The sequence below is a fragment of the Euleptes europaea genome, chromosome 7, assembly GCF_029931775.1.
Source record: "Euleptes europaea isolate rEulEur1 chromosome 7, rEulEur1.hap1, whole genome shotgun sequence".
Taxonomy (NCBI): Eukaryota; Metazoa; Chordata; class Lepidosauria; order Squamata; family Sphaerodactylidae; genus Euleptes; species Euleptes europaea.
In genome coordinates, this window is record NC_079318.1 from 68,695,291 (window position 1) to 68,719,701 (window position 24,411).

Here is a 24,411-nt window from a genome sequence, read left to right on the forward strand (position 1 = left end):
TTCCATTTGCCTGGAACTAGCACACACGATCAAGTTTTATGTGATTCACATCAGGACTACTATGAACATATATATATATATATATATATATATTTTAATGGGGAAGAAAAAAATGATAACAACTACCAACTCCATGGAGGGGAAGAGAGCACTGAAAAAAATCAGCTCGCATTCAATAATATTTATACAAAATTTAAAACATGTCTGCACAAAATACAAACCTGCATGATAGGAGCCTGCCATTTCAAAACAGTTATTCAATCTCTGTCAAAGAATCACAGTACTGATAAGTCCATAGGAGTTCCTGGGGTTTCAGAAGTTGCTATGATGGCGAGCTAGCAGACTCTGGGATAGCACTTCCCATTACTATACTATTTTTGTCACTTAGTGTCTTAACAACAGATGTAGCCGGAGACTGAAGCACTTTCCGCGAAAGCCTCATTCTGCCATCGGTTGGGTCACGACCAAAGTATTTTACCTGTTCACAAGAAGAAATAAGGTTGATATCAGCACATAGCAAAACAGTGTGAGAATTCAATATAAAAATTGAAAGATAAATTTGCCTTGAAATTAAGGTGGGGAAGAAAAACAGAGTTTAATTTACCTGTAACTGTTGTTCATCTGGTGGATCTTCTATGCAGACACACATTGGGGACTGCGCAGGCACAGGCCAGCCACGGATAAGATTTGTCAGCTTCTAGCAAAATCTAAGAGAGTGCTCCCCCTTCCCTTGGAGCATGCAATCTTCCCGCCCCTCGGTCACATGACCCAAGGGGGAGGGAGCACTCTTCCCTCCAGTTCTCCAACCTGCCGCCACGGAACCAACCACTGGTCTAGCGGAGAGGTCCCACAGCGGGGAAGGAGGGAGGGATGTGTGCCTGCATAGAAGATCCACCAGATGAACAACAGTTACAGGTAAGTGAAACTCTGTTTTTAATCTGCGTGGCTTCTATGCAGTCACACATTAGGAGAGTAGCAAGCTCGCTTACCAGAACGGTGGGTGTGGGACAGTCACCGAAATAAAGACTGCAGTACGGCACGTCCCACGGCTGCATCTCTCGCAGAGTCCACATCCACAGCGTAGTGTTCATAAACGTGGAGGGCGTGGACCAGGTGGCAGCCTTACAGATGTCCCAGAGATCTATCTTTGAAGAAAAGGTGATGGAGGCCGCATATGCTCTGGTAGAGTGTGCTTTAATCATAGGAGGGCATTCTTAGTGAGCACGATCGTAGGCCAATTTGATGGTGGACGTGATCCACCTCGAGAGAGTCTGAGGAAAAGCACGACAACCTTTACGGTGTCCCCCGAAGCAAACAAAAAGGTTATCGTCCTTACGAAAGTTCTGAGACCTCTTAATGTAAAAAAGGAGGGTTCTTCGGACATCGAGGGAGTGTAACGCCCTATCAGCATCTGAGGATGGGTGAGGGGAAAAAACCGGTAGGACAATGTCCTGGGTAAGGTGGAAGGCTGATACAACCTTGGGTAAAAAAGAGAGCTTTCGATATCTGGGTGAAAAGCCAAAATTGCGGCTAAATAAACTTTAATGGATGAATTAGATAAATCTTTGAGGGTTAGCAGATAATCAAACACAACAGACAGTGGGCAAGTAATTGGCGAAACATCTTTGACTTTAGCCCAATCAGAAAAATGTCTCTATTTTGCGTCATAAGATTGTCTCGTGGAGGACTTTAAGGAGTGCAATAAGACCTTAGCTACCCTGTCAGACCACTGCCCTGCGGCCGCACCCTCCAGGCAGCGAGTTGCAGGTCTGGGGGGGAGTGGGAGGGATCCTTCGGGAGAAGGATGTAGTTCCCTTGCGCAAGTGACATGAGCACTGCGAACCACGACCTCCTGGGCCAAAAGGCAGTGACAATGATGGCATCTGTCTTGTCATGGTTCAACTTGGCTAGGACCTTGTGAAGTAGAGGGAATGGGGGAAAGAGATAAAAGAGAGCCCCGTTCCAAATAGTCTGAAATGCATCCCCCAACGGCCCTCGAATAAAACCTGCCGCACACGGAGTTGAGGTGTGTTGCAAAACGGTCTACTTGTGGGTAACCCCACTGTCGGAATATTTGGTGGAGATATTGTCGCTTAAGGTGAGCTCGTGCGTTTGATTGGGAAGGCGACTCAGAGCGTCCGCTAACGTGTTGCTCTTGCCTGCGATGTGAATTGCTACGAGAGTAGTGTGATGAGCTATGGCCCATTCCCAAATGTCGCTGGCCTCTTTGGAGAGCGAAACAGACCCTGTGCTGCCCTGCTTGTTTATATAATACTGGGCGGTGGAGCTGTCCGTAGCGATCTGAATGTGATGACCGTCCAGGTGCCCTGCAAATGAAGACAGAGCGAGAAGGATGGCAAGAAGCTCTAATAAATTTATGTGCAACCGGGATTCTAAATGTGACCATGTACCCCGTGACGTAAGGCTACCACAATGAGCACCCCATCCAGAAAGGGAAGCATCTGTGAACAAGTACCTCTCAGGGAAAGGACAATGAAAGGGGACACCTGAGAGGATGTTGATGTCATACGCCTACCACTGCAGGGAAGCAATGACATATCTGGGGATGGATAGGCGTTTGTACTGGGAGTCGACATTGAGCCTGAACGCCCGGAGGAACCAATTTTGGAGCGGGTGCATACGAAGTCGTGGAAACTCCACCACAGCCGTGGTGGAGGCCATGAGGCCTAAAAACTGCTGTATATGGTAGGCTGTCTGAAAGCGTTTCTTAGTGAACTTGGCCACCAATTTTTGGATGGCACAACCTCTTTGAACAGGGAGGAAGGCCTGGCTTGTTCGGCATCCAATCGTGCTCCAATGAAGGTCTTTACCTGTGCATGGACGAGTTTGGACTTGGAAAAATGAACTAAAAGACCCAGATTATTAAGGACTAAATCCACTTGTGTGGCCAACTGTGATTGACAAGGACCCACGATTAACCAATCATATTACACAACCCTTCAGGGCAAGGTGAGCTACCACAACTGCGAGGCACTTTGTAAAGGTCCTGGGGGCAGTAGATAACCCAAAGGGTAACGCATTGTACTGGTAACATTTTCCGTTACATTCAAACCTCAGGTATTGGCGACACTCTGTGTGAATCGTGATGTGGAAGTAAGCATTGCGGAGATCTAGCACCGCGAACCATATGTGCCTGTCCAGGAGGGGAAGCACTTCTGGGAGCGAGAGCATACGAAGTTTTCTGGTCTTAATAAAGGCATTAAGGTCCTGGAGATCCAGGATAGGGCGCTTCCCCCCTTTTTATCCACAAGAAAAAAGCGGGAGTAAAACCCGCGGTTCTGGTCGGCAGATGGAACCTCTGAAATAGCCCCCTTAGAGATGAGACTGTCAACCTCTTGAACAAGTAGATCAGGGGCCGGTGACAGAGAGCGGGCAAAGGGCCTATGTGGAGGTAACGTAAGAAACTTTATGAAGTAACCGACATTTATTATTTGCAGAACCCATACATCACTGGTAATTGCAAACCAAGCATGGAAGAAACCAGACAGGCTATCACGAAAAATAACGAACACGTCTAGTCATACCTGTTTCGGTTTGTTGAAATGGCCCGGAGACCCTCTGGGGCCTTTGCGAACCCTAGGTTTGTTTTGGAACTTCCTTTCGTTCTGAGGGCGAGGAAAGGGAGGGCGGAATGAAAGTTGTGTGAAAGACCCTTGAAAATGGTATGGGCGGGAAGGTTGGTTGGTCGGCCAAAATAACGCCGCTTGAAATCAGGCGCCTGAGGGGCAATCCCTAGAGACTTTGCATTTGTCTTATTCTTTTTCAAGCGATCCAGAAAGGAATCTGTTTGGTCGCTAAAAAGGGACGTCCCTTCAAACGGAAGGTCTTCGATACGTGCCCTAGTATCATAGGGGAGTGCAGATTGACGCAACCAAGCGTGTCTGCGGTGACTATGGCGGAAGCAATGGCTTTACTGGACGAGTCCGCCACATGGCGTGCTGCCGTGAGCTGCTGCCTTGCTAAAGACATGCCCTCGGACTGAATGGCTACTGCCGAAGGGCGCTGGTCGTCAGGAAGGATGGAAATTTGAGGGGATACACGATCCCAAAGGGAGCACTGATATCTGGCCATGACAGCAAGGAAGTTGGAAATGCGGAGGCCTACCGCACTAGAGGTATAAATTTTCCTAGCAAGGGTATCCGGTTTGCGACCCTCTCTATCCTGTGGAGAGGAATGTGCTCCTAACCTATATTTACCAGGCAAAGCCTCCACTATAACGGAATAGGAGGGGGATGCTGGTAGAGGAATTCTCCACCTTCTTTGCGAATCTTATATAGATTCTCTACTCTTTTGGTGGAAGAGGGGACTGAGGCAGGCTTAGCCCAGTTGGTACGGACCACTTTTATCATAGGGAGGGCCACAGGGCCTACATCAGGGTTATGGAGAATATCCATTATATCATCGATAGGACCGGAATCCTCTGGTTTAAAATTAATTTTAAGAGCTTTCGCCATGCGGATTAATTGTTCCACGTGTAAGCGAACGTCCCCCGTAGGAGAAACTGGTTTAGAGTCCCCGACAGTGTCCTCGGGTGAGGGAACTGAAGCGCGGGATTCCTCTCCTCATCAGGAGAGAAGGAGGCATATTCGGATGGATCAGTGTCCCTTGACATAGAAAGAGACCTGGACAGAGGAGGCTTGTGAAGTGACGCTTGCCTTGGACAGATGGAATCCTTGTGGCGAGACGGCGTGTGTCAACACCGACGAGAGCCTTCGGAAGGCGAACGTGAACGGGAGTGACGGCGACGACGACGGTCGACCAAAGAATCTGAGTAGACAGAAGAAGTAGGATATTGGCTTCAATGGGTAGGGCGGCGATGGCGCAAATTTGACTGACGCCGACTGGATCTGGACGAGGCCGGAGTTTGAGAGTGGCGTCGAGAAGTTGATCAACGCCAAGGCCGTTGGCCAGGTTCGAGATGAGACAAACCTTTCGGAGACTCCACTTGGTTCTTTTCGACAGACTGCTGGGAGTCTTGTTGAGCGCTCACAGGAGGGGGTGGTTGATCGGCACTGACCTAGAGCTCTGCAGGTTCTGCCCAAGGCCCTTTATCATCAGGCCGTGGGGACTTTGTAAGCACCGGAGCCACATCTTTGTAGAGGTGAAGGAGGTGCTGTTTGAACTCAGCCGAGTCTGCCTGGGCCCTGCTCGGACACGGAACCGAGGGGGTAGCCAGGGAATGAGGAGGCGAATCCTCGATGGTAATGGGCTGCTGCGCAGCTACTTCGGAGGCGAGCGACACCGATGGGTGAGACGCTTTGGTTTGAGATCGGCGTCGAGGAGAAGCCGAGGGTGATCGGCGTCGAAGAGACTTTGGCGAATGCGAAGGTGATTGGCGCCGAGGCGATCTGGAGCGGGACGCATGGCACGAAGAGCTGCGGCCACGGCCATCTTGCGAACCCGGAGCAACTAACTTTGCCGGACGAACAATGACTGACGAGGGCTTCTTAGAGGGGCCACCCCGCTTGGGTTTTTTTTTGTTGGGGGACCCGCTTCGGATTGAGGCTTACCGGTCGAAGGACCAGGCTCAGCAGATTGACCTCGTGGACGAAGAGACTCCTTATAAAGATGAGAGAGCAGGCGAGTCGACCGAACCCTCAAGACCTTGTTGGTGAGTTTGGAGCAACTTTTACAAGTTGCAGGAATATGGCCTTTCCCCAAACAAAGGAGGCATTCAAGGTGAGGATCATTCTTCGCCACCTTGGTACCACAGGAGGTACATTTCTTGAAAAGTGGAGCTTTCTTGGGCTCCATGGCTAGAGACAAAGCTAACACGTTCTCTCTCCGTGGTGGCAGAAAGAGAACTGGAGGGAAGAGTGCTCCCTCCCCCTTAGGTCATGTGACCGAGGGGCGGGAAGATTGCATGCCCCAAGGGGAGGGGGAGCACTCTCTTAGATTCTGCTAGAAGCTGACAAATCTTATCCGTGGCTGGCCTGCGCCGTCCCCAATGTGGGACTGCATAGAAGCCACGCAGATGAATTAAAGATACACACTGTTAATAGAATAAGTGTAACAGATGCTCAGGGAAGCTAGAAACAGGACACCTGGGGACTGATTGAAACCCCTGAAATGTGAAGGTATCTTCTTTCTTTCAACTAAGGTTGCAACAGTAAGGTGAGGATTCACCATTTCCCTGTCACCACCTCTGCAAATGCAGTGGCATTTGCACGGGGCAATGGAGAGTCTACTTGAGAAACATGCACACTTTCTTCCATCAGTGGCCATTTCCTCTTCCTTTCCCCCCTGCTGCACCATAAAAGGACTTTTTTGGGTGGCCCTTCCTAAAATCAGTAATTGCTACTGCACAGTAGAGCTAGCATGGTGTAGTGGTTACGGTTCGGACTAGAATCTGGGAAAACCAGGTTCAAATCCCCACTCTGCCATGAAAACATGTTGGGTGACCTTGGGCCAGTCACACATTCCCAGCCTTGACCCTGGCAAGTATTTGGATGGCAGATCTCCAAGGAATACCAGGGTCGTGACACGGAGGCAGGCAATGGCAAACCACCACTGAATGTCTCTTGCCTTGAAAATCCCATGGGGTCGCCATAAATCAGTTGTGACTTGATAGCAAAAAACAATTGCACAGTAGCACAATAATGTTATAGCAATCTATTGTCGCTTCCTCTGGATTTGCAGCCTTCATTTTTAAAAAAAGTATCTAGCCCTTTTGATTGCAAAATCGAAATAAACAACAATCCTGGTGACATGGTTGAAATGATTGATGTGGGGGGGTGTGGAGGCAAGGAAAATAGTGCTGATGTGGGTGGGACCTTCTAAAAAGTGGACTTTTCCGCCCAGATGGCTTGCTCATGCGCTTGGACTTTGTTCTTTCCAGAAAGAGTATATCACACAAGGTCTGAGAATGTACTGAGGAAAGGGAAATCCTGGAAAGTGGACAGTTGGATTTGAATGCTCCAAAAACAAAAATCTTGCAGCAGTTTGGAAGCCAAAGCAGAGGATGTGGATGCAGCCTAAGAAACCTAATTCTGCATATGTATGGGGGTCTTCATTGTTTTCTGTTAGTAAGGTAATGACTCTGGTCAGACAAGGAAAATCTGGTGAAGGCATAGCTCTGTGGATGCTTATTTACAACCCACTTTTCAGTTTTATATTCTAGCCACTGGATCCAGACCCTGATATTTGATTGTTACAATTACATTGCCAAAAAAGTTTCCACTTTAGTTCTTACTGAAGTGGTATACCACTGCCTGAGCTGTACACCACTTCAGACTGCAAGGAGCATTCTGTATGATTGAATGCTCCTTCATGATACAACTCCCCGCAGTCAGAAGGTTTGCCTTCTCCCTGACGTACTAGCTTTCTATTGTGCATGGATTTGCACTGCACTGAATCCTGTGGCTCCATCTGAAGTGCTATGTCTCAGACATAGATTCGTCCTCTTCAGTGAGAAGAAAAATGCAAAAACAAGCCAACAGTAAAGCTAGAAAGTCATCAGAGAAGAAGGAAACTGTCCAAAAGGCATATACTTGTCTCATGCAACCCCAACTCAACTCTGTACATGCATCACAGAAGCAATGCATGAACATCAAGAATAATGTACCAGAGTACTAATTACTGATTCATTAAAAGCCCCAACACATCAAAAGCAAAAGTGCATCAGTCTGGATTGTGCCCATTGTGTGACACATAGTTACACAGAACTGAATCCAACAATCTGTAAGTTCTGCTCTGTTTGCATCGCTTTTCCCCCTTGCTGTGGCCCACTGTGACCACTGAAACCCTGCCTTAACTTCAAGGGACCCCTAAGAAACAGTGCTAGAAGCAGTATTGAGGTCTACAGTAATGAGGGAAATGAGAAAACCCTCCTACCACCAATGGAAGAGCCTTTGCAATGGCAGAAACCAGTGGTAGATCTAACCCACAACAACCTCCATGAACTGTTAAAAAGCTAGCTAGTTGTTTTTCATATATTACAAAGGTAAAGAAAAGCTACCTGGATTTCTTGGTCGACCTCTAATCCAAGAGCACTAGGATGCTTGATCTAAAACAGAATGGTCCCATCAGTAACTTTGTTTGTACAGTTTAGGAAAATTTTCAGCTTGATTGATATTGAAAAGCTCAATCCTGGTAAAGAGTGAATTCATGCCTGAACTTTCAATCTCTGGTCTTCCTGGTATTAGCATGCAATGGCAAAATTCACTAAGTCTATTACGAAAAGATCTGTCTTATGTAAGCTTATGTAAGAATGTTGGACTAGGATGTGGGATACCCAAGTCTGAATCCCCACTCTGCCATGGAAGCTTATTGGGCCAACCCTACACTCTTATCCTAACCTCAAAGGGTTGTTATGAGAATAAAATGGAGGAGGGGGAAGATGTAAGCCACTTAGGGTCCCCCTTGGGGAAAAAGCTGGGGTATAACTGAAGTAAATAACTGAACAGTTTTCAGCATTCTAGGGATTCTGGCTATTATCTTCAAACGCAAGTAGTTCAATCCTTACAGGCAAGCAGAGGTAACAGACTCAACTCTGATGAACTACATAACCATTTATCACTGATAAAACAATGGCTGACAAACACAAACAACCTAGATGACATAAAGGAGCATCTATTCCCACATGAACCTTCCTCTCCCACACCTGCTCAAGATGCTGCTTCAGTGAGGCAAGACTAGCATCCACCAGGAACAGGCTTGTCTCAGCAAACACCATCTAACAAGCATTTTAAAGGAAGTAAGGCTTTTTGACTTTCTGCACAAATTACACCATTTAACACCATTTCCCCAGCCATAACAATTGAAAAACACAACAACAGGATTACTTTGCCACTGTTTGGCTGGAAGAAAAAATATATACCTTTCTTTGATCCAGCTGAGAGTTGTGAAGGAGAACTGGAGTCATGTTTGGGTACAATTTAACCATCACTCCAATATCTCTGCACCAAAAGAAAAAAAGAAACTTGTACTATTTCATCACATTCTGATCAGGGAACACAGCTCAGTGATCAAGAATATGCTCAGCATGGTGAAGGTCCCAAATTGAAATCCTAGCATCTGTAGTCATAAGATCTCAAATGGCAGGTGGTGGGACAGACATAGAATCATAGAGTTGGAAGGGACCACCAGGGTCATCTAGTCGAACCCCTTGCACAATGCAGGAAATTCACAACTACCTCCCCCACACACCCCAGTGACCCCTACTCCATGCCCAGAAGATGGCCAAGATGCCCTCCCTCTCATGAACTGCCTAAGGTCATGAATGGTGGAGAGTCACTGCCCATCAGAATAGATAGGCCAGTGTGAAAAAGCACAAAATATTGGTAAACATGATCACTAAATGAGTTTTACTCACCTCAGTTCAGTTATTGTGGCTGTATAAATGGCTCCAAATTCCAACTGATACTCCTGCTATAGGAAAACAGAAAACAGTGGAGACATATTCAGAGCACAGATGCCGTACTGGTCAAGAACCAAAAAGCAACAAAACTGGTTCTGCACACCCAAGAAATTTTGAACTTCTCCATTTGAAACTGAAAGGCATTTCCAAAGCCCTCTGTGATATGCACTTTACACAGATGCAATTGTCTTCCCTGATCCAAAGGGTTTAAGGCAACGTAAATGGTTATAATGTGAGAAATGGATCCCTGCCCAGACAAGTACACAAGATTATTATGCCTAATGTATGAACCCATCACCACCAGAACACGGCCTTACATCATCTTTGCAGATTTCAGTAATAAATTCTCGTGCTTCGTGCATAGCAGCTGGGGTCGGAGCAAACACAGAAAACGTCTCTTCATCTATTTGGCTAACAGTCACTCCTTTGAAATAAAGTGAATGTAGAATTTAAAATTAATACAACAGATGTGCTTTCTTTGTACAGTAACATCTAAAAAAGATATTTACGTTAATGCAGAGTTCTTTTAGCAGCTGAAATAGGCAGCAGACCAGTACACACACAAAAGAGCCCTAATCTCTGTCCCAGCAGAAGGGAGGGTGTATCCCTTTCCTTCTGCAGCATCAGTTCCTCCCATTAGTCACGATAGTTATGATGCAATATGGAATTCTGTGCGTCGACTTTCTTTTGGCCTAAGTCAACTGGACAACTGTAGAGTTGCTGAAGAAATGTAGATGGACCTGTTAGGTGCTACAGTATACTCTGCAAGTGCTGGCTGTGGGCTGCCATATAAACTAGAGCAGAAGCTCTTTCTTCTATTTTTGGGGAGGCTTCATATGGCTTAAAAAAATTGGTTCACCCTCAATGTGGTGATTAAATCCATAACAAGCAAGAAGACTCACCAGTTTCAGCTTGAATTTTCTTTAAATTGTAACCTCCTGGGCCAACAAATCTCGCCCTTTTCGATAGTGGCACTTCAACAGTTTCTGAAATGCAGAGTGTTCACATCTCAAGCACGTGAATGCATGAAATGACATGTAATGTATGCATGTTAAAATACTCTCCCAAAGAACAAACTAGTTCATGAAAGCTATTAGTACACAAAATTTTTTACTAGCCCATCTGTCAGAAATAGAAGAAGAAGAAGAGTTGGTTTTTATATGCCGACTTTCTCTACCACTTAAGGAGGAATCAAACCGGCTTACAATCACCTTCCCTTCCCCTCCCCACAACAGACACCCTGCGAGGTAGGTGGGGCTGAGAGTGTGTAACTGGCCCAAGGTTACCCAGCTGGCTTCGTGTGTACGAGTGGGGAAACAAATCCAGTTCACCAGATTAGCCTCCGCCGCTCATGTCAAGGAGTGGGGAATCAAACCCGGTTCTCCAGATCAGAGTCCACCACTCCAAACCACCATTTGAGTGGTAGAACATCTTTAAAAGCATTTCGCTCATTCCAAAAGAGACAATACATCTAGAAGACTTGGCAAGTTACCTTTCACACTTCTCTTCCCTGAAAAAAGTATAAGTAACACCTGTATACACTATGTGCGAAACAGAGACTAACAGGAAAGAACAGAGGGAATGGCCATAAGCCAAAAAGTCATGAGCACACAAGTTTGTGTTGCCAGCTACGGACTGCAACTAGTGCCCTTGTCACCAGCTCCTGTAGTCCAAAAGTAAGTTTTGCAAGCCTGAAAAGAACCCGGTCTTCCCAACATCCCATACATACAAATTAGGTACGCGTTCTGTTTATTACCTACAAGTGGTCCATTTTCTTTTCGGCTTGCTCTAGGTTTTGCAATGGTTTTATTCATAATCTGCAAGATTTCTCTCTTTGCCACTGTGGGGAAAAATATTTCCAGTTTAAATATAGCACACACATGTTAACATTTTCTGTCACTTACAGGAAAAGCTGCCTCACTTTTGTAATGATTTTAACATGACTCATCAAGAAAAACTTTAGTACTGCTTTACCAGTGAGGATTTCAGGCAGTTTTGCGTAGCCATATTGTGAAAGGAAAAGCAGATTTGTTTCCAGTCTTATGCTTCACAAGGCTATTAAGAACCCAGAAAGACAAATTTTAGATCCACCCAAATTTTGTGCCCCAGCTACATACGCTATTTCCAGTGCATCAAACCTCTCCTACCCCAGGAAAGAGCTATAGCTACTGTGAAATGAAACGTAGTGAACTTCTGTTCCACTTTCTTTCTTGTCTGCCTTCGGCAGTAATTTGTTACTGTACATATATGTATGACTTTGTGTGTGTGTGTGTGTGTGTATGTGTGTGCGCGCGCGCACTTGAGGGGTTGATTCTTTGTATTCAATTGATTGTTTGTATTCAAATGTATTACTCAGCGAGGCTAAAAACACCATTTTCTCCCTTCACTTAAATCATGGGTTCTGCACACACAAACTCTCTGATGTATTACAGTGAATTCATTTCTTCAGATCCTGTGTTTTCTGCAGTTCATGTAAATGAAGCAAAATGCTCTCTCCCCCAAGAGCACTGAGAGAGAACTATCATTCTCTTGTAGAAACAAAAAGCAGGCCGCGTGGCACACTTCACTAACCATAAAGAATGGTTTGCCTGGATGAAGAAACACGGCTAAGGTTGAGATAAGAGGTCATCAAAGCAAATCATCCAAGCCTGAATTAACAATATGGTGTTCACATCTGAACTAGGTCTGCATGTTTTAGTCAGCAGAACATCAAAATAAAGCTTTAGTCATGAACTGGTGTTCAGACGTCAATCACAAGCCTATTTCAATGAACAGAGCCAATATATTTACTAACATGCTCTCCTGCATATAAAATGAATAATTCCTCTTTCATAGTGGAGCTTCATCTATCTGAGGAATGGGGGGGGGGTAGATCTAGTAAGCTTAGCAGGGTATGGTGTTTCATGAAGTTTCAAGATGCAGATTTACTTTATAAGCTACAAAATATCTGGGCTCTTTTGAAATTAATTTAGTGTATTACAGAAGCTTCTCAAGAGCATCTCTTATTTGTTTATAAGGTCTCCCTGTTTGGCATGCCAGCCAAACATCAGAGATGGCTCAACCCAGACAGAGACAAGAAGGTGGATCTGTATATGGCTTTATAAACGCTATTCTTGAAGGGGCTGATCACCCCTTGATAAAACAAAAATCAAAACAGTGTAGAAATGAGGCAATGATTTAATGCCACAGATTGTGCACTCACCAGTGGCTTGCTGAATAGCTTCCATTACAATTTTTAGGGGTATCCCTGGTAGTTTGATGTCAGCCTAATAATACACAATAAACATTTTTATATACCAGCAGTATCATTTTGGAGAGAATCATTTGAAAATTGAGATTAGAGGATACCTGCAAAGCTGTTATTCCTTTATTTGTCCCAGCCATTTTGAAATCCATATCACCATGATAATCCTCTATTCCCTACCACACAAAAAAGTATATTACAATTGTCTTCAAAAGCTGCAGAGGTCACATCCACAGAAGTAAAAGACTACACTCCAGGCATATTAGATGGACAGACATCCTACTACAATCAATAGATTTCCTTACAGTAAACCCACACTTCCCACAAGAATGCACAGGGGAGATCTTCCCTCCCTCCCTCCCTTTGCAATAACTCCATCAGATAACTTTCCACTATCCCTAGAGAAAGGCATGACATTTAACTTCGGCTGGATTGTCAGAGAAAACTCAATAGGCAAGTACAACAACACCACCAACTGAAGCTGACTTCAAGGTTCCAGAGAGCTTTGCTAGATATCAGTAGCTTCCCTACAGAATCAGAACTCCCAGGATGCCAAGGAAGGAGTAACAATGCAATGTGAAAGAAATTACTCTGCATGTCTACAGTAATATCAAAGTTAACTTTAGTTCAGTGCAGAATGAGCATTCAAACCCATAGTGGTGCATTCTCACCCAAAGAATGTGCACAAACTGACAGCATGAACAGGGGATTTCCCAGTTAAGATGCAAAAGGCCGGATGCCGTGGCTGTGTGAGTAGAAGGCAGTTGCAGTGGTGGGTCTTTCCCAGCCTTCCCACAGCAGTTCCCACTGGAAAATGCACACTTTAATTAGCCAGCATACCCTGTACATTGGACTTTGCCCAACGTCATTTGGAGACTGAGATGGATCCTATGGCACCAAAGAGCAAAAAGTACTCAGGTGTGTCAAAGCTTCCCTCACTTTTGAGTTCCTACATCAGCCCTCTGTGATCCCTGAAAGGGTATTGTCAGAGGTTGTGGAACCGCTTGGCCAAACAGTCACTTGGCATGAAGGCTACGAGGAAGAAATAAGTCCTGCCATAGTCTTGTACCAAAGGAGAGACTCGCAGAAGGATAGCAGAGCAAATATCCTTTTGGCACAAGAGAAAGGTAGGGGCAATTTCAACCAATTTCCTTTCTCAATTCAGCCCCCCATGTACATTAGGGTTTTTTTTTGCCCATGAGGGTCCCATGAACCCAGCAATGGCTTTTCAGAGGTTTTAGAGGGCTGCTGTGGGAAGGGGAAGCCAGAGAAAGATCCAGACTGCACGTACATTTCACTCTGGCAACCACAGGAGTAACACCTGTCTCCAAGTGGTACTGGCCAGTGCCAGCATTTTGGGTACACTGTCCAGTCCAAGTATGTATTCGCCAGCTGGGGATTGTGCATACTGAATCAAAGCAGAGAAGATAAAAATGTTGGTGCAGTGGGAAACTGATTTTTATTATGTTTCACCCGGAAATGTCCATTGTTTAACATGCTGCTTTGTCAGACAATCTGCAAAATAACCGTCTCTCAGAATGTTCCTGAAACGTAGCCCAAATCCTTTCCCCACTGCACCGTTTTTTCGTCTTTGCTTTGACTCTGTAATGGTGCCCCCTTTATAATTTGACTGTATGTAATGACCAGGCAAGGGAAGAAAATGTTATGTTGGAAACTTATGCACATTAAGTGGTAATTATGAAATCTCTCAGATCAATGCAAATAGACATCTACTGGTGATTATTCATACTGACGGGCCAACGTCAAAATCCCTGGTTCAGTTTGTTCTCAATTAAGCACGCATACACAACATCAGTAGTGCAGATTTGCTTCACTTACATAGGTCAAAATTCACGCTCTTTAGTACTGAGTTCCGGGCACATTTGTGAAGAACCCGGATTCCCAAAGAGCAGAGTACAGATTAAAATAAACAAACAAACACTGGGAACATATAGCACTGAGAAACAGATAACTAGGAACTCTCACCAGAAGGTCTGTTAACAAGCGATAATCTTCAATGTCTCCATTTTTTTCAGGATTAGGCCTCGTAATCAAACCTACAGCAACACCTGCTACCGCAGATGATATTGGGACTCCTAACAGCAAAGGAGAAACAGGCATTTATACGAGGGTGAAGAAAAAAAATGCCCCTGGAAAAGTGCCCCACTTCTTTCAAAGGATGGAGCTGGGAAAAAGAGCCAGCCAGCCTGCCTAGCCAGTCTGCACCATCAGGGAAAAACTACAATATTGGGGGGGGGGAGGGAGGAGTGAGACCCAGGGAGTTTCAGCCATCATGCCCACAAATGGAGCCTTGTTTTCTCAGCTAACTCCAAATCTGTCACACTGCATAGGATGGGGGAAAAGCCAGGAATGAAAGGAACACTGATCCCTGGTTCTGATGCATGGGGTAGTGATGGTGGTGAGGAAGATTAATCAATTTTACACGCCAAAAAGAGGGTTTTAATTTTTTTTCTTTATCCATTTCTAAGCTTTGGCAAAAGCTGGTTTGGGCTGAGGAAGTCTTGGAATAGCCGGCTTTGCTCCTCCATCTGCTTCTAGCCAAGCCTGGCCGTTTGCACAGGTGAGCTGTGCCACTGCAGTAGCAAGGAGGTTGGGCTCCAACGGAGCCTTCTCACAGGCAGCAAAGAGAAGCCAGTGGCCTCCTCCCGGAGGCCGCAGGTGGGAAGGGGGTGGTGACCTCTTGTGGCCCAGCTAGCCCAGGAACAACAGCGGCTGCTCTTCTGTGCACGGGGCAACCTCTTTACTTGAGATTTCCTGGCTGGCTGGATATCTGCCTCAACTCTGCCCACTGGCCACCTCTTCCGCAATGGGAGCTCAGCTGAGCGGGTGGCTAAAAGAGAGCTGCAGAAAGAGAGACTGAACACAGTCCGCTCAAAGAGTCAGCTCAGTGCCTCCTCCCACATGGAGCTCAGCCAAGCACTTCCATCTCAGGGCAAAGAACTGTCCTTCTTGCCCCTGGGCTGGCCTGGCCCAGGTGGGGGCCCACCAGAACTTTCCCTGGTCACCATAACATTCAAATCCACCCCTGATTTTTATGCCCCTACTCCAGCAGAATCATACTGCAGTGGTATTAAAACAGTATGTTTCCGAACATAAGAAACCAAATTCAGAGTGCTGGCTTTGCTCTAAAAAACTTTAAATGATCTCCAACCTGAGTTGAATCTCCTCATAATCTGAGATCAGCTAGAGAGGCCCTGCTTCAGATTCTAAAACCAACCGGTCAGGCTTCATAACCTTTACATGAAGCAGGACCTTCTCAAAGGCTGCCCTGAAGCTCTAGAATTCCCTTCTTTGAATAATTCAATTGCCTCCACCAGTTACAGAGAAGTGAATTTTCTTCTACTCCCGTTGACCTTTAATAATGACTATTTTGACTTCCTGGTCCTTACTTGCCCTGCTTTTGTTGTTGTTGCTGAATCTGATTATTTTCCCCTAGGTTTTTTTTTTTATTTAGTACTTTGGTTTATTTATTGCATTGATAGTCTGCCTTTCTCACTGGGACTCAAGGCAGATTATACGCCCCTTCATATTTTAAAAATCAAATTTTAAAATTCCGTAAATAAAAATAAAATACATATCTAAAATGACAATTCCTCTACCGTACAAATTAAATGAAAACATGATTTTTGCTTTTGTAAATCTGGTGGACTGCATACCTGCATCCATCAGTGCTAAACTCCCTCCACACGCGGAGGCCATTGATGATGATCCTACGATAGAAAAGTAATAAAGTCCACTTTAAGCCACCTTTAACCATGGTTGAGTTTCCAGCAGTAAGAGTAAATTAAAAGGAAAAAAGCCAATACCATTGGATTCCAGTACTTCTGCAGTAACCCTTATTGTGAAAGGAAATTCTCGGGGAACCACTGGCCTCAAAGCCTTCTCTGCAAGTGCACCTATTATGGGAAAATATATAGTGAATACAAAAAGCACTTCTGCGTTTCTGTGCACATTTAAACTTCTTTAAGCTTGCACTCACCATGACCAAGTTCTCTTCTGTTTATACCGGTAATTTTGCCAATTTCGTTAGTTGCATATGGAGGGAACTATAGGAAGGCAACATTTCCACATACAGAGGAGGGGAGGGGAAAAAAGAAAGAACCAGCAATTAGAGATCTTGTGACTGGAAGCATTCCTTTAAAGGCAAAGGACCGAGAAACTCACCCAAAAGGATAAAAATAGGTAGATGGTAGAACACAGTTAGTCATTTCTGTTGCTATATTGATGTGCTACCCTTTGTAATTTAAAGTGTTATCCCCATCGACGGAAAATAGCTGGCTTAAAACTTTCAGCCACGTTTTTGAATGATTCATTTCTATCGTCATCAAAAAGCTGACCTTTAAGAACGCCCCCTCTCCAAAACCTATACAGATTCAGGCACAGCAAGACTCACTGCAATCTTATTTAATTCTTTTGTACCCCACCTTTCTCCCCAATGGGGATTCAAAGCAGCTTATAGTGTTCTCTTCTCCTCCATTTGATCCTCACAACAACCCTGTAAGGTAGGCTAGGCTGAGAAAGCATGACTGTTCCAAAGTCACCCAGTGAGCTTCCATGGGTTGAGTCAGGACTTGAATCTGGGTATCCCCGATACTAGCCCAACACTCTTAACCACCACACCACACTGGCTCTCTCTGGACTTGGAGCTCAACGTTGTCTAAGATTAGGCTGAATACTTACATCATAATTCTAAGTGAAAATAGGAACAGATACTGACCCACTGGAACATCTTTACGTCAAATAATATTTATGTACAGATATCCTGTCACACTGTACCAGTGGAATTTACATTCATGTCTAATTAAGGTTTAGAAATGTTCAGGATTTTCTATCCACCTTGCAAAAACATGAAAGGTGCTTCTGTCTAGAAACCAAAACTGAGATCTCCCAAAAAGTTTTCCAATATGCCATTCTGACACAGGGGGGTGGGTGCAATAACACAATTACTGCTGCAGGAAGTGGAGCCAACCACAAAATGGCCACCATTAGGCCCCTCCCACACAGAGCAAGCCCAAGTGCAGGGAAAATTCAAAAACATAGACTGGGAAAGAGAAAGTGACAAAGAAAATAAACTATACTGTCATAGCAGTTGCTGCTGCCACAATGTTGTTTTAATATGCACAGACAACCAGAAGAAAGTTTCAAGTATAACAGAAGCTGCCTAGAGCTTGAGAATGCTTAAAATAAATAAATACTAGAGACAGCTGAGAATCAACGCTAGGTTTGAAAATAAGCCTAATGATTAAGCATGGATACTCAAAAGGAAATTTAGGTGACAGGAAGCAAATCATACCTCGTAATGGAGCATGAAGTTTTTTTCCTTTATTCCACTAAAAGAAGAAATAAGTGTTACATAGAACTCAATGAAGAACACATTTAACACCTTAGTAATGCTCTAACCTAGCCTATCTATTCTCATAAATGTGCTAAGTGCTCTCCTATAGAGAAGGGGAAGTAATCCTGGCCTACAACCTAAGCATTTTGGAGAGCATCTCTCCCACAGAAGCCTGCAACTTCTTTGACTTCTTCAGAAGACCCCTGTTGCACATAATACTAACTGGATTCAACCCTGCTTAGCTTCCAAGATCTGATGAGATCGGATTACCCTGGGCTATCCAGGTCAGGGTCTGCAGACCTTAGCTTCTCTTAATAATGTTTTATGATGACTCCTTACTTGGGATTAACTACAGAATTCTGAGAGCTGAGAGTCTACTTTGACCACCAAAACAAGACTATGTTGGGGATCACAGGAACTTAATGGACAAAAGCTATGTGTGACAGGGATTGTAGTAAGGAGGGATATCGGGCGAGGTTAAGAGGGAAAGCTGGCTAGATTCACTCCTGTGGTTTTTTTTTATTTTTATGTTATTTGAAGTGGCATGAACAGCTTCAATTTTTTAAAGTCAGGGCATGAAATTTAAACATGTTTCAGTAAGCCTATTTTCTAGGCTCCAACTAACGATATTTCCCTTAAGAACACAGACACAAAGTCCTCAACTTTATTCTCAACAATGTAGTCCATAAAGCACAATGGCTTGTTAGACTCTCTCAGGCTGGTCACCAAATACAAACACTCAGTAAACTTCAATACACATACAAACACAATTTAGAAGTCATGGAAGGATTACATAGTAAAAGGATGATTCAAATAATTTTTAAAACATTAAAATGCCATATATATCAACTATAGACACAAAATCTTTAAGAGTTACATGGTGAAAATGAAACCAGAGCCAAATTCAGAAGATGGGTGGCGGAGGGAAAAGAAGAGTGGCTAAGGGATCATGGCATATACCTTATAGCTGTTGTGATAAGATCAGATTTTACACTCGATTCCAATGAATCAAACGTAACTGTACACAGGACCTAGAACAATAGAGAGATTTTATGAAAATACAGCTATTTTGATGGGGATTAAGTCTTTTGTTAAGTGACAGTAATTCAACAAAAATACATTTAAAAACCCAAATAAGGCAGCATACCGCATTCAGTTAAGTGAGCACAAAGCTTTGTGGCCATATCAAAGGTGATTTATGCGCCATTATGTGTACAGGTCTAGATGCTAAACTTATTTTTATTTAAAATACCTGCATGCTGCCTTTCTGTCCAATTAAGGCCCTCAAGGAGGCAAACAAAAAGACATTAAAATTAACTTTAAAAACCCACCCACACACCCCCTATATGTATATGTATATGTATATATGTATGTGTATATTATATGTGTGTGTGTATACACATGCATGCGCGCACACACACACACACACACACACACACACACATATATAAAAGAGCAAAAGTCCAGTAGCACATTAAAGACTAAGGTGCTACTGGACTCTTGCTCTTTTCTACTACTGCAGACAGACTAAACAAGGAAAAAGAAAAAAGTCAACATCAGCTAGTGGAAGAAAATGATCCCAGGGGACAGAAGGATCTCCCTGGGGAGGAAATTTCACAAGTTACCATGGAGATAGTGAATTATCTGTTAGAATTCACCACCTGAGCCAGTGTCACCACATCTGTGAGTTCGCTCTCCCATGTCTGTGACTGCTGAGGATGTGAACCAGAGGACAAAGGAAACTCACTATGCAGCAACTCTGATTCACAGGGCCAGTTCTAATATACGGCGCATTCAGAGGCACCTAATGCCCCTCCCTGTGATAGCACCTCCCCTATGTTTTTTCCTCCCTTTTGCTTCACACAAACTTTATTTCCAACATGCTGCTATCTTTTCCTATTAACAGTGCCCCCCCCCGTATCCCCCCATTTGGCAAGCTGTTGCTATCTTGCTAGTTTAGGCTTAGACACAGCGATTGGCCCAAAGTTACTCTGCAAGCTTAGAGGCTGAGTGAGGATTTGAAACTGGATCTGCTTAGTTTAAGACCAATACTCTATCCATTAAGCCATACTGCAGCACACCAAGGCTGCTCTTGGTGTCTCCCACCAAGTTCCACACGACACCTCGCAAGTGTTAAATACTGTAATAATGTCAATGTTCTTAAGACCACACTGCCACTCAGCTGCAATCCTGTCTCCAAAGCCAGCAACAACCGGGAGAAGAGGATTTCCCTTTTTGGTTGAGGCTGCTGATGAGTCCCAGATGACTTATGCATGTCAGTGCTGTCAAGTCACAACAGACTTATGGTGACTAGGGGTGTGCCTTCAGCTAAAGCTGAACCGAACCCCCCGCCCCCCAATACCTTTCAGTTCTTCCCTGCCCTGGCCAAACTCCACATGGGAGTTTGGCAGAGGTAGGGATGAAATGAAGACTGCACTGGGGGGGGGGACGCAGAACTGAGGGCTGGGCTCACTCTGAGCCCAGCCTTCAGCTGTGCACCCCGTATTTTTCGGGTCTGAGTTTATTAGCCTGAAAATTTTGTTTTTTGGGGGAAAGTCGAATTGAATATTCAGCTTTTCCTGGATTTTTCAAAAATTTCTGGGTCTATTAAACCTGAACTCGAAAATAGTGTAAACATGGGTGCACACCCCTAATGGTGGTCCCAGCAAGGGGCTTTCAGAGCAGAGGTGGTTTGCCATTGCCTTCCTCTACAGAGCTTTCCTTGGAGGTCTCCCATCCAAATACTGACCCTGCTTAGCTTCCGAGAACTGATGAGATCGGGCTATACCTTGCGGCCTCCCCTCCCTCCAAATGACTTAAACTGGTACATATGTGCAAGTGGGTCAGGAAAAAAGTCCTCAAGCTAGCTGCTTTTATGCACTTATTGAGTTATGACATAAGACCGTCTCAGACAATTCCTCCTTAGCCTGGAATGCTTCAGGAGTTGAAAAAGGAAGATCTTACCCACTAGAAAACAGAGACATTTTCTCCGGGAAGAAACTAAATGAAAGGTGATGAGCATATCTAAAGTGTAGGTATGCTGGATCAGACCGAAGTCCTGTCTAGCACAGCATCCTGTTTCCAACTGTGTCCAGCCAGATGCCTTTACGAAGCCTACAGTCTGAATGCAATAGCCCTCCCATTCTGTTTGCCACTACTGAACTGGCATTGAGACGCATACAGCTTCTCAACCAGGTTCTATTTAAGCAATATAGCTAGCGCCTACTGATGCTTCCCATCCCTCTGCCCAAATCCTCCTTTTAAGTAACCTAAGCTAGTGCCCATCTTGTGGCAGTAAATTCCTTAAGTAAATTCCTGAAGCGGTACTTCCCTGTCTTCTAATCTTCTCTCTCTCAAAAAAAGGATATGCTCTCCCCTCCCCCCAATTTCAGCTAGGCATGTTACTGGTGCTGCTTAAAGTGTTTTGAGTTTCAGCCAGAACAAGTTACACTAAAATGGATATACACATAATTCCTCTAAAAAAGGTCCTCAGAAACAATTTTTTTAAACCACCCTCCAATTTAAGCTGCAGCAGGTCTGATTCATAGATGTTGCTATTTTAAGTAATTCGTCCACATGAGTCTTTTCATTCACTGACATGCACGTCCCACACACAGCACCGCTTTTAATAGCAATGCAGAACATATGCGCTCGAGTACACTCAATGCAGGGAAACTTGGATACAATTCTATTATTTCTGCAGAGATGGAATACTTTTATTTTAAAATAATTTCGTACCAAATTGAAGAAACACATCAATGAATGCAAGCCCTATCCAACATGATTCATTTTAACTGATGACCGAGTGCACAGCGTACCCAACAATTACCCCTACAGCAGTCTCCCATCACAAGATAGTTTCAGAGAGTAGCCTTGTTGGTCTGCAGTAGAATAGTTAGTTTAAAGTTCAGGAGCATCTTAACAGACCAACAAGATTTTCATGATATGAGCTTTCGAGAACCAAAGCTCATATCATAATCAGTATTTCACGAAGGGAGCTTTGACTCTCGAAAACTCATACCCCAAAAATCTTGTTGTTCTCTAAGGTACTACTGGATTTGAATCTAGCTATTACAAGATGGCTGCTTTTCTACAACAGAATATTTATAGCAAATATATCCCTGTAGGACTTCAACATGCCTGTCACAAACCTACCTCTCTATGTTCCTACGTATCAAACCTCCCACAAAGAACCCTGCACCCCTATAAGTATATCCTCTGGCAACAGGGGTATCTATGGGCCCTTTCTGAGTGTTTCTTTCTTCCTCTTCCTCTGTATGATCCCCTCCCAACTAGAAAGCCACATTCTCTTCTACAGTCCAGAAGCTGTCAACATGTGACTTCACTGAAGTGAGTATCAGAAGACTTCATCTATGTCATTCTTGACATCTTTCAGGTTTCCCACAGTTACCCATCTGGGGATCAAGTTACAGTTACAATTTTTCCATGGTTGTATTAACACACTTGTTTTTTTTTTAATTTTCCAAATGCAGCCACCAGGGCTGTTTTTTTAATGGAGGAAAGATAGAGGTGACCTTTCCTCGCATACTGAAAATACCTATCTCCAAGCTGTTTTTACCCTGGCAGTTAAGGAGCTGCTTTTAAGATCAGGAAAAAAGCAGGGAAGGAAAATATTAAAGAAATGTTCCCCTACATACCATTCTCCATCTCGAAAAGACCCCCAGTGGAACAGGGGGAAAACCCCTTTAAAATAATCATGGAAGAAAGTGTCACATGTAATTTGAATCTTACGCCCACAACTTGCACCCTACAAGCACGTAACCAGCAGGTGACACTGTGCAATACTAGGGATGGAGCCCTTGCTGGTCTTCTATTTCCATAGCAATTTTACATAATTACTTTAATAAGATATCATACCATGTGCCATGCCCAAACAGATTTTTAACTTGCTTATCCTCCAAGGAACTCAAGGTGATGTACAGTATTTCTTTTTCTCTATTTTACACTTACAGCAACAGGTAAGACAGAGAGACAGTGGCTGCCTAAGGTAATCCAGTAGGTGCCCTGGCTGAATGGGGAGCTGAATCCATGAGTTCTCATCCAACTTTTTAACTGTTATACCCCAGTAGTGCATAGTGGTAAGCAGCAGTAATGCAATCAAAGCTCTGCTCACAACCTGAGTTTGAATCTTGACGGAAGTTGGGTTCAGTTAGCAAGCTCAAGATTGACTCAGCCTTCCATCCTTCCAAGGTTTATAAAATGAGTACCCAGCTTGCTGGGGGTAAAGTATAGAAAACTGGGAAAAGCAATGACAAACCACTCCCATAAACATAGTCTGCCTAGTAAACATTGTGATATGATATCACCCCATGGCTGACTAATGACCCGGTGCTTGCACAGGGGACTACCTTTACCTTTTTACACCTCTCTGGATTTCAACACTATATACAACATGGGTGCCAACATGTCTTCTGTGGATGCAGTCCTAGATTTTCCTGGCATTCTTTCATAATAGTATTAGAGACTTCTAGCCAGTACATGCATCTAGTGCTCCTGATGTATCCAATGAAACAAAATAAAGAACAACTCGAGCAAGATAAGGAACAATAACTGAAGAAATAACACACACATAGTCATTGGACTATACCAGGGGTCGGGAAACTCATTAGTCAAGAGAGCCAAATATCAACAGTACAACGATTGAGATTTCTTTTGAGAGCCAAATTTTTTAAACTTAAAATATATAGGTAGGTACACTGTTTATTAACTTAATAAACTTTAATTAAAGTTTTAAGTCTTAATTAAACTATAGGTACACTGAATAAAACTTGACATCATACTTAATGATCTTATTTATTGATAAAAATTAAATTGTAAGTAACATATCCATAACATTAAATCATGACAATGACTGACAAACACTTAATGTGAACAATGGCCTTGCATCTCCTTGGAAAGTTTGGGTAAGTCAGGTTTGTATGTTGTTGTTTTTAATTTTAGGCACGATTCCAGGTTCTCATCAATAAGACAACTTCTCAATTTACTCTTGATAAGGTTCATGCTTGAAAAAGCTTGCTCGCATGAATATGTAAAACCGAAAAGGGAAAGAACAGCAAATGCTAGTTTTTTCAACTGATCATATGAGTCAGGAATAGTATTCCAGGTGTTAAAAATCATCATGTCTTCCTTCTCCAGGTCTTTCAAAGCAGACCACTTGTGCTGTGAACTGGCCGAGGGACCAGGGAGGGCGCCTCGGGGCTTAGGCCCCTCCGTCGTTGGCAAGCCCCCCTCTACACTGCAGGGAGCGCCGTGCTCTGGCGCTCCCCTTGCCAGCCCGGGAGGAAGGAGGGCCCGTGCGGGGGGGAGGTGGCGGCCGCCGGGGCAGCTCGCTCTCTGCCTCCCCCTCCCCTCCGGGCTGCGGGCGGCCTCAAGAGTGGAGAGAAAGGCGCCGCGCGGGGCCAAATGCGGGGC

The 24,411-nt window shown here is 44.2% G+C and overlaps 1 protein-coding gene across 1 annotated transcript in view; it reads right to left on the minus strand.

The window, feature by feature from the left end:
- Positions 1-273: 273 nt before the first annotated feature.
- The window catches only part of PNPT1 (polyribonucleotide nucleotidyltransferase 1), a 42,099-nt gene continuing 17,961 nt past the window's right edge, over positions 274-24,411 (minus strand). Inside the window, exons 14-28 of the mRNA XM_056853398.1 lie at positions 18,940-19,010; positions 17,938-17,974; positions 16,624-16,690; positions 16,451-16,540; positions 16,301-16,354; positions 14,610-14,719; positions 12,728-12,799; positions 12,582-12,645; positions 11,136-11,219; positions 10,282-10,365; positions 9,697-9,803; positions 9,335-9,390; positions 8,840-8,918; positions 7,979-8,026; positions 274-478 (exon numbers count right to left, since the gene is read on the minus strand). Of these exons, the coding sequence (XP_056709376.1) occupies positions 323-478; positions 7,979-8,026; positions 8,840-8,918; positions 9,335-9,390; positions 9,697-9,803; positions 10,282-10,365; positions 11,136-11,219; positions 12,582-12,645; positions 12,728-12,799; positions 14,610-14,719; positions 16,301-16,354; positions 16,451-16,540; positions 16,624-16,690; positions 17,938-17,974; positions 18,940-19,010 (1,179 nt within the window). The 3' untranslated portion in view covers positions 274-322. The remainder of the gene's footprint in view (positions 479-7,978; positions 8,027-8,839; positions 8,919-9,334; positions 9,391-9,696; positions 9,804-10,281; positions 10,366-11,135; positions 11,220-12,581; positions 12,646-12,727; positions 12,800-14,609; positions 14,720-16,300; positions 16,355-16,450; positions 16,541-16,623; positions 16,691-17,937; positions 17,975-18,939; positions 19,011-24,411) is intronic.